Here is a 17,855-nt window from a genome sequence, read left to right as displayed (position 1 = left end):
CGTAAACCCAGATCCTTTGGGTGAGCGTAGCGGCTTCACATCGCGGTGCTCCCGGCAGGTCAGTGCAGCTCCTTGCTGCACGGAGCTTCTGCGGCCGCCCCTGCCCGAGCCAGCACGGCCAGGGCGCCCCAAGGGCCCACCTACCCACCCCCGCCCCCGTCCGAGGCGCTCCCAGCCCAGCCGCGCCACAGGCCAACTCCCGCACCCCGCCGCATCCCGGCCAGCAACGGCCACGCTGTCACCCCCCTCCTCTGCCCCGCTCAGCGCAGGGCCCGCCGGGCTCTCCGGGTGGCCGGGCTCTGCGTGCCCGGGCCTGCCCCCTTCCCCGGGGCAGCGGGGTGGCCGCGGGCCGGTGGGGGCCACGAGGGTCGGGCTGGGGCCTGCGCGGGCCCGGAGGGGCGGCCGGTCCCTCCGAGGGCGGCCCGCAGGGCCGCGTGTGGCCAGCGGGGGAGCCCGGGGCGGGGGGCGCGCCGCGGGGCGGGAAGGGGGCGGCAGCGGCGGCGCCTGCGCGCCCCCGGGCCGCCGAGGGGGCCGCGCCGCGCCGGGCGCTGGGGCGGGGTCTGCGGGCGCCGACGGGGCGGGCGGCGGCGGGCGCCACGTCGGCAGCGGGGAAAGGCGGAGGAGTAAAGTCTGCGGCGGAGCCGAGCCCGGTGTGTGCGCCGCGCGGTGAGTGAGGGCTGCGCGGCGGCCGCCGCCGCCCTGGCCCCGCTCCGCCGTTAGCCGGGAGCCCGGCGGGCGTGCGGCCGCCTGCGCGTCCTTCCCGCCTGCCCCTGCTCTCTCGCGGCAGCAGGGAAACTTCTGGGGGATGAGGCGGGAGGGGACCCGGCGCGCCCCGGCGGAGCCGCCGGTGGGAGAGGCGGGCCCGGGGAAGCGGGGCCGCCGCCACCTGCCCCCGGCGCTCCGGCCGCCCGCCCGCCCGCCTTTGTGCTTCCTGCCGCGGCACCGGGGGGCGGGAGGCAGGCGGGCAGCGGGGAGGACCGCGCCGGCTGTAGCGGCTTCGCCGCGGCCTGGGCTGCCACGTCAGTGCCGCCGCCCTGCGCTGAGGTGCCCGGCGGCGCCCGCGGCCGGGGGTCGCTGCCGGGAGGCGGGTAGCTGCCGGGGGCGGACGTGGCGGGGGCTGCGGGGACGTGGGCCGCCCTGCGAGCGGGGTGCGGGGCCTCGACAGGCCGGGACCGGCGCCTCCTCGGGACCGGGGCCGGAGCCGGGGTGGCCGCCGCGTCCTGCCCCGCTGCCCCCCCCGCCCCCCTCCGGCCGGGCGCCCCCGCGTACCTGGGCGGGCAGCGGGGCAGCCGCGCTCCTGCCTGCTCTGCTCTCCCCCGTGAACTTCTCTGTGCCGGGAGCAGCTTTGTTCCGGGTTTTTCTTTCCTTCTTTTTAAACTTCGCTGTGTACTGTTGTTTCCTGTAGCACCCTGCTCTTTATTTCATCCTCTCAAGTCCAGCTTGATGGAGTAGGATCTGAAGAGGCTTTTTTGTAATTTCTCGGGAGCAGCTTAGCTTTCTGCATTCTCCTAGCCTAAGCATTTACGTGGTGTGGCCTGAAAATAAATGCAAGTTAATTTAGCCATACAGCTTGTTCTGGTCATTGGGGGAAGCTCATGGGCAGCCTTTGTGGATGCAATTAAATGCTTCCTTCTGCTCGTTTAACCAGGATGTCGCCCTGTAAGGAAGATAAATACCAAGCGCGCATAGCCTGCTTCAGTGTGTCCAGAGCGTTGCTTCAGGCAGCGTGTCTCTGTATAACTGGAAAGGTACATACGAGATAGCCTAATTTAGTGTACCAGTACCGTTTTGTATGCGCATCAATTTTAAGACTGCTCAGTAAATGCTCTCCAGGCTTTTTCTTGTTCAAAGCTTTGTGTTTTGCTGTGGTTAAACATTCAGTAAAGTTGGTGTTGCCTCCTCAGGATAGAAACGGACTGTGTCACAAAAGCGCAAACCGAAAGGTGGTCCTTGTCCAGCAGGTGAACGGGTCTAAATGTTGGGCAGGAGGCAGCAAACAGGTGGTGGATGCCACAGAGAAAGTTGTTTATTTCGTTAGCAGGGGTGGCAAGGGCATTCAGCAGCTGCTTTATCGTGCTGGCTGTTAGGCATTGCAAGTTTTGTCTTTGTAGGTCTCCTGGGAGAGCTGAGGTGAGTGTAGAGCTTGGGCATTGGGAAGGCATTACAAGGAATGGGGACGTCTCTGCCTTAGAAAGCTGAGCTAGCAGGAGACAGAGGATGACCAGACTGGTAAAATGGAGCTTCCGTGGCCTTTCTGAAGCTGTGCCCTGTGCCCTGCTGGAATTTACCATTTAATTTCCAGAAACCGGTTTTGGAGGACTAGAAAAGGGGAATCTGGGTTCCTCTGTCTTTGATTTGGTATCTTGTGAATCCTTGCTTCGGAGAAGACTTGAGTGACAACATCAGGTGTTCCCTAGAGCCTCTTCTGGAGCCTGATCCATACTTTAGTTGAGGGTAATGGAGATACGGTGGATTCCCTTGTAGGCAGATAATGATGTTGTAATGTCCTGGACAGAGTTAAGGGTTTTCTTTTTGCAGGAAATATGCTTCCTTTTTTGTTTTAATACAGATATATCGTATTACCTTCCCAGCTGTGTGCTGAACCCTGCATGCTGTGAGATTGTTTATGTTTCTTAGGTCAGACTTGGCATCTTTTTTTTGGCAGGGGCTTGTAGCCCATCTTGCTATAGGTTTACAAGTGAGCTGTGGTTCACGCTTGGAAACTTCTGATCAACTTTTTGTAGTCTTCCTCTGAAACCTGTGTCTTTTTTTCCCTGTGAAAAAGGCATGTTTGCTTCCAAGGCAGTCTTGCTTTGTATATAAGTCTGAATTTTCAAACTTGGCTTTTAAACAGAAGGCTTGTTGAAATGTCAGCTATGCTTTTGGTTTTTAGCTACATGCTTTCTACGTGCCTGGATTTGTTTTTTTAACGCTGTTAGCATTGACTCTTTCTTCTTGCTGAAGCTCGGTTATGTCTAAGAGAACTAACAGCACTGAGCACTCTTGCCCGTAACATGTTACCAGCCCTAATCCAAGGCATAAAGCAGGGAGCTAATAGTCAGGAGTCGTTTGTGCAGCTTGAAGCACTACCCTGAAGAGCAGCCATGGGTGGGATTACCTTTTTGGCTCCATATTTTTTTCCTTATTTAATTTGGAGAGTAAAAGCACTGTTACTCTTCCCAAAACTTATTTCTTAAAGTATCATCCATAAAAATATTTTTTTGTGTACGTGAAAGATGTCAGGTTCACTTTGAAACCTGCTGCAGCCACTGAAAGAGGGGAAGGAGAGCTGTGCATGTGGCAAGAGCTGTTTTGTTTTCAGTCAGCTCTGTAGCCAAGCTTTCTAACAGCTTAGCTAGCGGGCAGAAGGAAGATAATTTTTTCATGGTGGACTAAGATGAGGTGACTGGTTTGTTTGCACTTCTGTCAGGTGAATAGTTCCAGCACTGTCTGCTGCTGCAGCAGTCTTCTGGAGCAGTGTTATGCTGCCAACTGAAATTGGCCCCATCCTTGGGTAGTTTCATTGCTGCCTGCAAATATCTGAGTAGTGGCATTGAAACTCGCCAGTTTTTACTGGCTGCTGCTTGGGCCAGGTTTGCTGTGCTGAAACAGTAGGGCTTTTTGTCTGTGAAGTCAGGAAGAAATCAAGAGCATCATCTGAAGCTTGGGAAGTTGCACATGCATCTGTAATGGTTAGAGCCCACTTCTCAATGGAAAGCTAGAATTTTACACAAATTGTTGTCTAAGAACTACAGACTTGTTAAGGAAAGGCCATGTCTAAATATGGATTACCACACTTTGTAGTAATCCTCGTGACAGTGTATGGAGCAATTAAAATTACTTCGTTGCCCAAGAATACAGAAGAAATCAGTGTTTTGGTGAGATAAATATCATAAAATGTCGATGTCTTAAGGCCATGCTGACTGTGCTTTTCCTCTGTTGTAGGGTTTTTTATTTATGATTCTCTCTATACACCCATGGCAGGTATGTGACGGCAGCGCTGTTCCATAAGATGTCACTAACCTACTTTTCTTGTAGGTGTATGCAGAATACTTTTGTGGAAACAACTAACTGAAGCCTTCACAAAGGAATATATTTGGTGAGAAAGTTTTCTTCTTATCAGTTCTGTTATGAATGTATGTGTGGCTGTACCGTTACCTCCAGAGCTTTCTAGCGCTTTCATTGAGGGTCCTATAACGGTGTTAGTGTTTCATAAATGGCTCTTGAATTAAAAATCCTCTTCTAAACCACTTCTTTCTTTATAATGATATGAAACTTTGAAGCTTCTTACATATTTCATATTCTGACAGTATGGAAGTGTGTTTTCTTCTTTAAAACCAATTGAAATTGACATTTTTTTAGTATGAAGGTTGATACGTATTTTAATGCATTCTTAAAAAAGATGAGAAGTTACCCCTTATTTCTTGAATGACTAGCACCCTTGTAAGCACATAAGGAAAAAAAAACCCAAAGTAGTTTACATGTGTCCCTGTTTGAAATATCCTTTAAGATCTGGGTTTGCTTCCACTCCTTAAACAAAACACAAAACTTGCATATTCATCTGCAGAGATGAAGAAGGAAACGGGAGAGTGCCACTGATGGGCTAGATGTCTGCTTTGTGAATATCTGTATGCGTTCTGCCCAGGACTCATAGAGATCCTACCTCATTTCATGTGATCTTTTACTGCAGGTGTTGAAGCTGGAAGCTTTTCCCCAGTGACACAAGACACTGTGAATTTGGCATCACAGGATGAAAATGCCAAAGGAAGACTATTTGTTTGCTTGCTTCTTCCCTTTTCTTTAGCCAGTCAAGCATACTTTGAAGAAAACTCTGAAAAACCTATCAGAAAAGTCCCAAAGTTCAGGCTTCTGATAAATCTTTGCCTTGTTGCATGTGCTTGCAGTACCAGCAATAATTGTGACTAATGGGTCAGTGCATAAGGGACTTTGAATCTGCTGATTCCAACTTAAGTTTCTAAAGTTCCTTAATCAGTACTATGCCTGAATGACCTAATTCTCTGCACAAAAGTCTCATCCTTGCACCTCCAGATTGGTGCCTTAGGTATTAGCAGAGTTTTAATCTCTGTTGGGTCTCATGATTTTTGCTTTCTTCTTCTTTGTGGGGACACACCTTTAGCAAGGAGCGTGAAGACAAACCTTCCTTAGGATACGCTGCAGTCTGGTGTCCAGGAGGCCTTTTGCAAACTGGGACATACGAGCTTGGACCTTAATAGACAAAGGAGGCACTGAACTGTAGGTGAGTGCTTTCACCTTGATGGAATTGCATAATTTCTGCTTTTCTAACTACAGTTTTTGAAGAAAATTATATTCCTGCCCTCTTCGTCTGAAAACTGGATGAAGTCATCTGCCACCGAGTAGTTATTCCAGGCCTTTGACCTCCAGTCGATAGAGAGATACTCACCTCAAATCTCTGGAGGGGAGCCAGGTTTAAAACTTGCTCCTGTGCATAGTATTTTCTATTCACCAGATATGCTACACTTTGTGTAGCTCACAGGATTTTTGGATCACTTTTCAGAGGCTTTTAAGTCTCCTGATGTGTTAAGTTAAATACAAGGATGCGTGATGCAGGCTGTAACCTAGATAGCTGAAAATTTTCTGCTGAAGTCCTTTGTTGGATCTCAGTCTTGATTCTGTGATGCACTGGAGAGCTTGTACAGAGAAACAAAAGGACTTGAATTGCTCTTTGTGAGCTCTTGTGTGCCCAGTTCTGTTTCGGGTCAAGCTTTGAGCCTTTTCTGACTGTGATGTGATGCTGTTTACACTTGCACTGATGTAGTGGGAGGACAGTGAGTAAAATCTAGCATAAGCTGGTTAGGCACATCTCTTGCAGCATGCCCGGAGTGCTTCCAGGCACCTGTAGAGCCAGACCTCATACAGTAGTTTTCAGCTTTCTGATCTGTGGACCCCTGAAAGCTCCCATCTGTGTAGAACAAATTCAGCCCTGCGACAGTAACTTATTTCCCTTAGCTGCTCCATTCAGGCCTGTGTAGTACTCCCTTGGCTTCTGGGGTCTGATAGCAGCAGGTTACCAGTGCCTGGGCTGTAGAAGATGGACTGCTGTGGTCCATGTAGTTATAGGAGAGTGAAGTATTTCTGTGGTTTAAAAGGAGTTGCGGTTGTGTTAAATCATTGCATGTGAGCGATGCGTTGTGTAACATTCCTATCTGCCTTTTAGAAAGTAGCTTGGGGTCAAGAATTAAGTAACCTTGAGGTTCTAGGGAACATAGCAATGGAGTGAATGCTTAGTATTATTACTTCTTCTAATGCAGTGCTGTGATTTTATATGCTTTTTTTAACACTTTATCAATAAACTAAAACTTTGCTGTGAAACTCCCCTGCCAATACATTGCTTTGCTCATTTAGTTTTGCAGGAACAGCAAGCAAATCTGACGGTGGCCTAAACTTGATTGTGGAGAGTTATGAAATCATCTTTTACCTGCGCCATTTGCTGGTCTGACTCTTTGGACAGGTCTTATCTTAATTAAATACTTGTATGATGACTAGCACAACAGATCCTTGGTACTTCAGGGCTGTATCTGCTGTCAGTGCTGCTGTGTCCAATACCTTCTTAACAGCAGAAAATACTAAAACTTGTGTGGAGCCTTGTGACACTTTCTAGCATTCTGCCATGTTCAAAACTGGTAACTTATTCCCAACTCTCCTCTAAAGTTGTTGATAATCCCTGAGAGTGTTTTTTTTCCTTTCTTCATAAGATTAAATAGCTTCTCTGAGCCTCTTATGAGGAATTGTTGACAGAAACTTTTTGAAGCTCAAACAAGCAATTTCATCTGGGTTTCTTATGAGAGTTACATGTTGGCTAGATATAAATATATTAGCAGAGGTAGTTCTTTATTAAAAAAAAAAATAAATTCTCTGGCTTAACTCATTTGTGTCTCCCTTGAGTCTGCTTTAAAACTGTTTTGGTCACTTTTTTTATTCCTTTGAAGTAAGGCTTGCTAGGTTGTGACTTATTTTACTTTATTTGCTGCATTAGGGAAGGTTCTAAAAAACCTCAAAACTTCCAAATTCCTGAAGAGTAATCATCTTAACAAACAAAATAGCCACATGTGAAGTAGAAACATAGTTGCTTCATCTTTGTACAGATGTTTTGATCAAATAATGTCAGGCCTGTCAGTTTCTTACGGCATCTGGCTTCTCAGGGTGCTTTATATGTTTGTTTCAAGTTGGAAAAAAGCAACAACCTACATGTAACAATACAGTGAGGATGAAATCCTTGTATTTCTTCCAGCTTGCTTTAGATGAATGCAAAGAAGTACTTGAATTGGGTCCTTTCTCAGAACCTGATAGCCCTTGGTTGCTCCCTGTGATCGGTCAGGCTTTTTTTTTTTAATGACTTACTGATTTGTGAATTAATAAAAGAACAAGAAATTCTGTAATGAAACTTTTTCAATTTGTGCCTTAGCCCTTATGTATTTAGTCTTCCGTCCGGATGTGTTTGTTGCTACTCACTTTCCTATTTCTTAGCTTCCCCACTTGCGTTTCAGGCTTTTGAGAGGTACTTGTTCAGCATTGCCATCAAATCAGCCATCATGGTGGTAGGTTTTTTGCTTGCTTTCCAGTAAAGGTACCTTTCTTCTGTAAAGGTACACGTGTTTTCTGAGTCATGAACTGATACCTTTAGTGCTGATTGTGAGGACTCCTAAATGTTCAATTTAGGCTTGCTTCTCATCCAAAAATCTATCATTTAGCATGTGGGTGCTGTTTTTTACTGCAGTGTTTTGACTTTGTAATTACACTGTGAGGGTGTTAGCTGCTGTTTTCCAGGTGAGTCTTCCCACCCTCAAGTTCTGCTTCTGTCTCCTTATCCTTTCTTCAGATCCCAGCCTCTGCTTTCTCTCCCAGAGGATGTACAGAGAGATCTGGCCATGGCAAGAGAGGCTGGAATTACTTTTGTGGTGGTCGGCGACTCCTGGAAGAAATAACATTTTTTTTTTAAAGGCTTACACAGGGAAAAGGGAGCTAAGAGGTCACTGGCAGGAAGATAGAAGGATGCTGAGTGGCATAATGCAACTTGTTTTTCTTTCTCCTTTTCCTGACCTTGGTGCCAGCTGGGGAGGGAAAGCAGGATTGGCAGGAGGGCTCGGGGGAGGAGGCAGGACTTAACAGCAAGGCACACTTTGATGGGGGAGGAAAGCGGGAGGGAAACCTGGACTAGATACTGCTTTCTTCCCCTCTGAAAGGAAGATGCAGTAAGCAGAGCTGCTGATTTGCACTTTCTTCTGTGCTTCTTCCCCTCACTGTCAGGGACTGCTGTTCTAGAACTGTTCTAAGAAACGACTTCTGGTGTAAAGAAATCTTCTTTCTGAACTGTTTTCATTGGAACGTTTGTGTAGAGTTAAACCAGTCTAGTTCTGCTGCTGTCACCACCCTGTGTATGCAATACAGCTATAAGATAAATTGACTATTTTGGTTACAATTCTTTTATGTTGTTTTCATGGCATTTGTTTAAATTCTGCTGCAAGGACTTCCTTCTTTAAACTACTGCTTTCCAGGTACTAACATACCTTATAGGCATGCTGCTGTTGTTTTTCTAGTGCCCACCACCTCTATGACCACTAGGCCTTTCTTTTTTAGTACTTAAACACAAACTGTTGTATGGCAGTGGCTGTTTTGTTTTTCATACTGGTTTTCTTCCTGATAGCTTTTTAGATGCACTTGGTGTGGGGTGGCAGCTCTCACCAAGCCTGCTGGGCTGGTGGAGGGGTCCTTTTTCAAGTATTGAGTCTGGCTGAAGAATGCAAAAGCACAGTCAGATAATAAAAAGAGCAGCAGTTTGGCAGGAGCTGCTGGCTTATCTGGTAATGAAAAAGAAGCTCCTGTTATGTGGAACTTAAACTAAGTGAATTTTGGATTCATGAATTAATTTATGCTTTGCCAGAAAAGATGTATAGCATATGTGAATTTCTCTTTCAGGCAATAATGAATCAAACGGACAAAAATCAGCAGGAAGTCCCATCATACCTTCATGATGAACCACCAGAAGGTATGTATTGGTTTTTACAATACAAAGTAAAGTCGCAGAAATTAATCAGAAGTTCAGTTCTCTCTAAAAAAAAAAATGGATCTGCAAGCTGAACGCCTTAACTTTCATTTAAGTAACAGTAAGCAAGCCAACCCTGGGATGGAACGGGCCTTGATTATTGTTCACATCTGCATTATCCTGATTACAATAAGGCCGTGGAACATAACTCAGTAAATAACTGATAAATTACAGAGAAGATGGGCAAATACTGAAGTACATACTTTGCAGATCAGTTTCCAGAGGTGTGAATTGGTCTAATGGGTAGTTACTTCTGCTGTTTGTTCTGTGAGATGGAAAGAGCCCAGCTTCGCTTCTGGACACCTTGCGGAGTTCATGGTCCCTGTAACTTTTGAACAAGATGTAAAAAAGTTCCAAATATTTTTTAAATACTACTTTTGGAGGCCCTTTTCCATCATACAATTATCTGTGGTTCAAACTGTTGACTTAATCACATGGTTTTGTGAAAACAAACACACACTTGACTTCATTAATACAGTGGCATCTTGCTCTCCTGAACAAAATGTATCCTAAATTGGTTATTAGCTCTGCAAACAAGATGCAGTTGCAAATGTGCAGAGTTCCCTTCCAGGCTGTGGAACGATGAGACTGTGAAGAGTCCTGTCTGCATAACAAGACTAGAAGCATACTAGATCAAAAGCCATTCCTGGCATATAGATTGTCTGTGTTCTGTCTTCTCTTGCTTTAAGACCAAATGTGTTGGATGTAGAGGTTGGTGAGTCCCAATTCCTCTTGGGTCATTGCTCTTCAATTTATAATGGCCCTTTAAGCTCAGTGTGTTTGTCAGTTTGGTTTTTTTCGTCAGCCTTTATGTGTTGTGTAACTGAACAATTCGCTTCATTTGAACAGCAGTGTTACCTGCTAACTGTAGCAGAAGGGATTGAAGTGGTAATAGCTCACTCTATTCTTAACAACTATTAGAAAGGGAACGCAATTACAGCAAGATGAGAGGAAAGGGAGAAATAGATTTTGGTGACACAGTGGTTCTTAAGCTGTCCTGTACTTGAGCTTGTTACAGTATCATGGTGTGAGGACAAAAACCTTTCTTTCTAAGCTCTCATGGGGTTGTCAAGATCCCAGAAGCATTTCTGAAAGCAGATGCCAGGTTGGAAACTATGCCCTAATGTGTGTTATCGTCAAGTCTAATTTTTAAGGGGCTTTTTTTTTTTTCTGCTCCTTAAATATTGACTTGTGTTTTATGTGTTAAACCTCACATATAGAAAATGAACAGTGGTCTGACATGTAAATTACAACTGATTCTTGAGGAAGGCAGTGAAAAAGTGGGCATTTTCTATCTTTCTGGAATATTCAGTAGGGTGTCTAGATACAGAACATAACAGCAGAGTCTGATAATCACTAGGTATTGCAAAGTTTTATTTAAAATTTGAGAGCAATTAAGGCTGATCTTCTTCTGCACAGTATCTTCTTTTAGTATGACAATAACCAGTTTGAATATGAAGTCTAAATAGATGGAGAAAGTTAGCGTAGTTGGAGTAGAATGAAACACAGCTTGTCTTAACGGACACTCTGTCCTTGAAGAGGCTTTCTCCTTTTGATGAGGTTTCAATGTGCACTCTTCAAGCCCTGTGAGTTCAGTTAAAATTTTGGAATACCCTTGAAGAACATGTCATGCAAGGCCTTCATATGCGATAGGCTTACACCATCATAGAAAGATGGCCAAATGCGGATGGAAGGCTACCAGTTCAATGTTGGCAAGAAGACTGGCTCTCTGAATGGGCTGCCAAAAAAAATCCTTAGAGGAAAGGCTCAATTCCAAAACAAATTTGCAGTTTTTCGTAAAGATATAGTTCCCGTTCATCCAAATCACACTTAACGAGCTTGGTGCCCAAAGGCTTTAAAGAAATACATATGTAGAAGCAGCTTTTGTGCTCACGCCTGCTATGAGTAGTGCTATTCTAATGTGTTGTTTTCTGTTTTGCTAGTGGCGCCAACCTTTGCAACCTGTGTTCATTCAAACTCTTGTTCACGGTTGGACTTTTTTCAGCAGGAAGCTGGCTGCAAGGTAGCATAGTAGAGCCAACCCCTAAATAGGGAACTTGTATCATTTTCTCCCTAGATCTAGGAATTATCTGTATTACCTTCCTCATGCTGGTTAGAAACAAAGGGACCAGGAATACGAATCCTAGAATAGAAATCAACTGGCAATAAAAACTTTGCAGCTGTGGGCATTTACTAGGTCTCATGAAACAATGCCAACAAGAATTAAATGAGAATTTGTCAGCCATCACCAGAAGTTATTAAGGCACCAAATCACAGTCAGTATTTACACTTCTGAAACAGAGTAGATAATGCCAAGGGATTGGCTACCTGAAGTAATGTGAGGAAAAGTGCGTCAAGGTAACTTTTGTTTGCTTCTCTCTTTTTAAGTTAGCTACGATGGGTCCTTTCTCGCTAACGTCAGGTCTGATTCACTGAAATCAGTTCTTAAAAATTCAGTGTGGTAAAGCTTCACTCACATTCACCCTGATGACAGTGATGTGGTTAGATGGAAACAAAGCACTTTCTGACCAATTTTTTTACAAGTCTGGTCACAGGAATCCTCTAATGAATAACACCTGGACTGTGGATTTTATACCAGGCTCTATATACTCCTCTCTAAGTGTGATTCTTTAAAGGCTTTCTGTATGTAAATAGAAATTCTGATCTCTGTGTGCTTGTGTTGGCAATGTATTTTTGCTAGAGGTGTCTAGGTTGAAAGCTGCTGGCCTAGAATGAAGCAGCAAGGGTGTTACTGGCTTGAAGCAGAAGGCTGTCATTTGCTTCTAGTTTCCATGGCCCTTTCTGTTACGTACATCAGTTTCTTAAATAAGAGATACTAGTGTAAGCTGGAAGCATTTTTACTGTTTTTTGCTGCCTTGAGCTGCACTGTTCCTCTGTACGTTTGGTTGGGTTTTTTTCCTTTTTGTCAAACTTGTAAGAATTTCTCTCATTTAGGTGGCATCTTTTGTTTTAATAATTCCAGGCACACACTATAGGAACACCAAACTTCATGCTGCTTTAATGAATTCTGAGTCCTGGGTCAGTCCTGGCATTACCACAGAATCCTTGGAGGTGCATGGGAAGTTGTTCCCCCTCGTTTTTGTCTTGTAGTCGATGAGTGCTGGGAGGTGACTCTTGGAAGCTGTCCTCCGAGTAGTTGTCGTGAGCAGTCAGGGCACTGGAGAGACTGCCGGAGACTGTTTTGCTGGTTTGTCTCTAAGGCACGTCACAGTGCAGAGTGAATGCACTGACAGGGGCTGGATAGAGGTTTCTGATGGATCTAGATCTGATTTTTTCTTTTCCCCTGCCTCTCTAGACTCATCCTCTTCCAAGCACTCACCTCTTTTTTTTTTTTTTTTTTTGTCATATTTGCTTCTTCCCTAGCTCTGGCCCCTGTCATTCCACTTGCTATTTTCTCAGTTCCCCCCCGTTGTTTTTCCCTAAGAAAGGGAAATATTTCTGTTAAATCCTACATAAAATCTACGTGTAGCTAGAAAATACAAAAGACTGTGGAACTCACACCCTACTTGTGTTAACTGGCTGTCTCTTGCCATGGTTCTCTCTGATTATTTTTTTTTTTAAATAGTGTTTGGGGTTGGTGAGGAATTGACAAGACAGAAGCTGAAAAATGCTTACCTGTACAGCATTGTTGTGAAGACCAGAGATTTCTAAAGGTTCACATTGAAAACACTTTGCAGACAAACATGTCAGGGCTACTGGTTTATAGGTACAGTAGGTGAGATTTTCTTTGTGTGCTTAAATATGACGTTAACATAATGTTTCATCTTTCTGTATCTTCTTTAAAGACTAGATGATGCTTATGCAGTAGTGGGGTGTGGAGTTGCAGTCTTAATTTCCATTAGAGGCAAGATGCATGTATCTCTAGGATTTTGAAGCCTACATTTAGAAATACGAAGTAATTACTAAACTATTGAAAGGCTAAGTGGCTAATTCTGGGAATCTTTTTATTGCTTTTAATATTTTCTGTTATTTTGAGGCTATGTAATTGTACCATAAATACGGAATAAGTATTGACTTATACATCATATAGCAAGAAACTGTGCAAAGTGCAGGTTAAACATAACATTAAAAAGAAAAAGATATTTATGTGGTCAATAACATGCAGAAATCCTGTGGTTTGAGATTTGGTTTTATACGTCATATTGGGACTTCTGTTGGGAGCCTGTAACTCTGGCTGTTATTAATGCCTTTGGGGACCGCTTTAGGCATTCGGTGAGCTTATTTGGCCATTGGACCTTCCTCCCCCCCACCCCCTTCCCTATCCAAATTACAGAAAAGGCCTTTTTGGCAGAAAATTAAACTCGTGTTCATGGTGAAGAAAGGAAGTGATACAGTGAAGAGATGACATCAGTTTTTGTCCTTCTGATGGTTGTTTGGACTCCTGTGATTGCTTGTTTGTAACCTTTCCCTTTTTCCTGACCCTTGCCACACACCACTTTAAACACATCTTTGAAACAGTAATTACTAAGGAAAAAAGCAACTTGTGCCAAGGGGAGCTCTTTTCAAAGAACAGTGGGGTTTTTTTTAAAAACCCCACACCTTTGGCTCTGCTTTTCCAGGAAGCTTTTTCCAGTCCTTCCTGAGAGATTTGAACAGTAAGGTAGTGCTGTTGCTTTTGGGGGCCTCCCCTCTGTGGGCTAACTTTTAATATAATGATGTAGGGGAACAGGAGGGTGTGTCATTCATCCTGTTCCTGCCCCCACCTCCCCTCCCACCTTAATAAAGTCCAGAAATGAGGTTGATTTGGCCATGAGACTTTACAGAGTCTGGGAAGGTAGTGATGCATACAGAGGACAGTAGTTTATCATGTAAGACCGTCTGGGAGCTGTGTGCCTTTGTAGGCTTTGTATTGACTTGTGTTTTAGAAAACAGCATTGAGGTGTGTCTTGCTGCAGCAAAGTATCTTCTCTTATTTGCAACTACGGTGGTGTATGAGCATCCAGAAAAAGTAGCCTGCCAGGTAGGTGTGTACTGTGCGCGACAGATGTTAGACTAGAAAATGAACAACTTGTCTTTTGAAAATGCTTTAATCGTAGCACTACAATTGATTTGCTTGTTGTTTCCTCCCTTAGGTTCATTAAAAGACCACCCGCAGCAGCAGCCTGGCATGCTTTCTCGTGTGACTGGTGGCCTCTTCAGTGTCACAAAGGGAGCTGTTGGTGCCACGATTGGGGGTGTTGCTTGGATTGGAGGGAAAAGCTTTGAAATTACCAAAACAGCGGTCACATCTGTGCCTTCAGTGGGAGTGGGGCTAGTCAAAGGAAGTGTTTCTGCTGTAGCTGGAGGTGTTACAGCTGTAGGATCTGCTGTTGCAAGTAAAGTGCCTTTAACAGGAAAGAAAAAGGATAAGTCTGACTAAAACCAAAACTGAGACATACTCGATTCTCCAGAATGTTACATCAGTGGCATTAAAATCTGCTAAGATTTGGACCATGAGAAGCCATGTGTCTTAGACACTCTATCTTCTAAAGAGTTGTGCAAGTAACTTGGATTTCATCTGAAAAGGACAGAAGAAGCTTGGCTAGCACAGCGTATGAAGATTTATTAGAGCCTAGATTGAAGCTTTGTATCTGGTGAAATGTTACACTTGATAACTATAGATGTGAGTAAGCGTATCTGAAGGGATAATACATATCTGAATATTCATTTACTGTAAGTCTTTTGCAGTTCTGGACTAAAATGTGAACACAGAAACTTGGTAGTGTCCGCCATACCATCAGTGTGACAAGATGCCATTTACTGTTCTCAGTGGTTTCCACATCCTCCTGCTAAGGATCCTTCAGCCGTGTAACAGCATTGTTGGATGTACCCAAATAGTTTCGGTTACAAACCCGTGTATTCACAGGCAGCATGTAAACTATCGGTGACTTCATTCTGCCAAGTGCAGACTGGAGCAAATAGAACTAGAGGTGTGCAGAAATTGGAAATGAGAGTGGGAGACAGAAGTGAGAAAGCTGGACAACATGGTAGAAGGGATCCTAAAGAGTAAACTAACTTAATGCCTTATTAGAAAAAATATCTTTTTATTAGGGGAAGCTGGGTAAAGAATTGTCCTGTTATTTCAGTGCAGTTCACAGAATGAGCTTTAGACTCTCTTTACGAGTTCCACTGTCTGAAACCTTGTCAATTTTTACTGAAAACAAGATTGCTCCATCTCAGGTGTATTTAATGATACGCATCTCTCTCCTGCAAGTGAAAACTTGCTGCTAATAAACTTCCTGTAGACACTAGAAAAAATGATGGCTTAGTGGAAACTAGGCTGATGTTTGTGGTCATCTGGCACAACTGTCTTGACTTGAAAGAAATTCCTTTGTGTCATTGGAAACCACTGAAGAACTAGCAAAGCTGTTGTCTCAACTCCATGATGCGCCAGGTTAGCTTCTTGCTCTGTTTAAGCAAATGCAAGGAATTTTTCACTACATCTTTCTCTCATACTTTGCATTTTGATTTGAGTAAAATGCAATACTTTTATTTAAAACAAACCAAAAAAGGTAGGTGAGGCCTTAAAAAAAAAAAAAGAGAGAAAGAAACATCATCCAAGTAAATTGTATACTGACAGATTCCAAATGTTGACACACCTCAAATGGGAACATCTGTAGATCCTCTGCAGTGTGTTAGGCAAAAATGCACTTGTAAGGACATAGCTTGAGGTTGCCTTAGAATTGAAGCTGGTGGTGATCCTTTTTGTGTGTGTGTGTGTGTAATGACTTTACAAATAAGCAACCTCTTTGGAAGCCCATAGAAGGCGGCTGTGAATGTTGTGTATGCAGTATTTTCTAAAAACTTGTGTTCCTACAGAGAACTTATAAGCATGTAAGCTTACTTTTTCAGTGGCTATGGTTGTATGAGAAAGATACATAGGGAGGCTTTTTAGAAATTAAAAAAAAAATAATCAACATGTCACTTGTCTAAAACTTAAGTCTTATCTTCATGGGCGTTGAAAGTATATTATGTGTAAGTTATGGTACAGTAGTCACCTAGTCTCTCTGAGCCATTGGTACTTCAACTGCACTCTGGAACAACTATTTGGTATCACTAACTGTATGTTAGCAATACGGTATTTGTAAGCATGGGGACTTGGGGTGCTGGGGAGACCAAAAACCCAACAAACAGCATCATCTGCTCCTTTTGCTAGATAAACCAGCTGCTTAACTCCAGTCTACTGCAAGGGTATGATCAGGTAAGTTTATGTAACATATAGAAGACTTTAACTGGTTTTTATAGTCAAAAGCTAATCACACAGAATATAGTGTATTTTAACGATACCAGTTAGCTCTAGAAATGAGCTAGCTTGGATAGAGGAGGCAGTCTAGCTGTAGCAAATAACTTGGTGTTGTCTGCTCCCTTGCGGTTTCCAATGTAGACATACCCTCAGAGTGCTACCACTGAACTCCTAAGTCTCACCTGTTTGGAACACAGTGGTATTTCTGACACTCAACCAAACCCCTCCTAATTGTTTTCTGAAAACATAAATGCTGAACTGGTCATACCCCTTTTTTTATTACATTCTCTAATTTTTATACTATGAAACTTGCTGTAAAGTGTGGTCTGAGATAAGCCATGTTAGATCTGTAAAGAGCTGCCCACACTTCATTATGTTTTGTTCTTAACATATCCTGTAGTTATTACTTCTGAATCTTGTAACTGAAACGCTTTAACATGGCATATGGTTTTAGTTTTTGAAGAGCTTTGTCCTATACCCTGTGTATTTTCCATTCACTTAGGAAACTTGCTTCGTCTTAAAAACTTGTTCTGATTCTGTCCTGACATTTGTGAAACATTAAATTGTTGCCGTTTCAGACAATTGAGAGCTTCCTTAGTTAATTTGCAGAGAAAAGCATACACAGGTATAGATCTTGCGACAGTATCATGCCCTGGAGTGTCTTTTATCTGCATCTAAATAGCGCCAACCAGCTATTAACAAATACTGTAACTTCGCTGTGCAGGCTGTGCATAGGCACAACACAAAGTTGCTTGTAGTAATTGTTTTTTCCTGGGAACTGAGGCTTGGGGATACCCACTGTTAAGATCATATAGAATATGGCTCTGAAATTGGCAGTGGGAGTGTGGTTGTTCTTGTGTCTTGCGGTTGGTTTTGCGGTGGTTTTATGTTACTCTCCCTTTCCCAGCCCCCATTTCAAAAGGGGAAATGTTTATGAAGACTACTTGTATGCCTGACTGCTCACTAAGTAACAAGAGGGTGGTCTGGGCTTTTACGTGCCAGACGTAAACAGTATAAACTGGCTCACATTCGCTGTGAATAAGCAAGAGACAAGGAAGCAGATTTCAGCAATACAATGTTTTGGTAATTGGGAGCTTCCCTGGGGTTTTATTATAAATGAATCCTGTGAAGAAGAGAAAAACAGGTCCCAGACGAAGACTTAACGAATGAAGGATTGAATGAATTTCAGTCTGCTGGTAGAGAAAAGGAGTCTTTCTGCTTATGCTTTTGTTGTTGAAAGGGGAGGAGAAGAAATTGAAACACTCAGAATGGAAAATGAGTTTGTGATAGCTCGGGCTGTGACCCAATTAAGGAAATGTCTCACTTTCCTGTTCTGACCATTGCTACTGGAAATACTGTAAGTGATGGGAATAAGCTGTTTCAGGAACTTTTAAAAACAGATACCTGTAGAAATGCTGAAACTAAATTTTCAGCAAAAACACTGTTCCATGTCTCGGTTTCCTTTTCATCCTCAACCACTGATCAGTTCTGTGGTTCAGCATTAGAGATTGTATTATGAATAGCTTCGGA

At 43.8% G+C, this 17,855-nt stretch overlaps 1 protein-coding gene across 3 annotated transcripts; it reads left to right on the top strand.

Moving 5' to 3' along the window:
- The first annotated feature begins 559 nt into the window (after positions 1-559).
- TMEM263 (transmembrane protein 263) lies at positions 560-16,907 on the top strand. Of its 3 annotated transcripts, none has more exons than XM_037387524.1 (5): positions 560-666; positions 4,039-4,099; positions 5,138-5,257; positions 8,956-9,025; positions 14,176-16,907. In XM_037387524.1, the coding sequence occupies exons 4-5, from the start codon at positions 8,962-8,964 to the stop codon at positions 14,460-14,462; spliced, it is 351 nt and encodes a 116-aa protein (XP_037243421.1). In that variant the 5' UTR covers positions 560-666; positions 4,039-4,099; positions 5,138-5,257; positions 8,956-8,961; the 3' UTR covers positions 14,463-16,907. The 3 variants fall into 3 exon arrangements, with proteins under 3 accessions (XP_037243421.1, XP_037243422.1, XP_037243423.1); XM_037387525.1 differs by lacking the exon at positions 560-666 and adding an exon at positions 1,159-1,748; XM_037387526.1 differs by lacking the exons at positions 560-666; positions 4,039-4,099; positions 5,138-5,257 and adding an exon at positions 6,396-6,490.
- The last annotated feature ends 948 nt before the right edge of the window (positions 16,908-17,855 follow it).

The sequence above is a fragment of the Falco rusticolus genome, chromosome 5 (assembly GCF_015220075.1).
Source record: "Falco rusticolus isolate bFalRus1 chromosome 5, bFalRus1.pri, whole genome shotgun sequence".
Classification (NCBI taxonomy): domain Eukaryota; kingdom Metazoa; phylum Chordata; class Aves; order Falconiformes; family Falconidae; genus Falco; species Falco rusticolus.
The sequence above is the reverse complement of the archived record's forward strand: the minus strand, read 5'-3'. Positions and strand labels throughout refer to the sequence as shown.

Bases quoted from the DNA above. Each gene is read 5' to 3' on its own strand.
- TMEM263 (XM_037387524.1), top strand. From the start codon at position 8,962: ATGAATCAAACGGACAAAAATCAGCAGGAAGTCCCATCATACCTTCAT. The intron at 9,026-14,175 runs GTATGTATTGGT...TTCCTCCCTTAG, and splicing joins TCATGATGAACCACCAGAAG to GTTCATTAAAAGACCACCCG.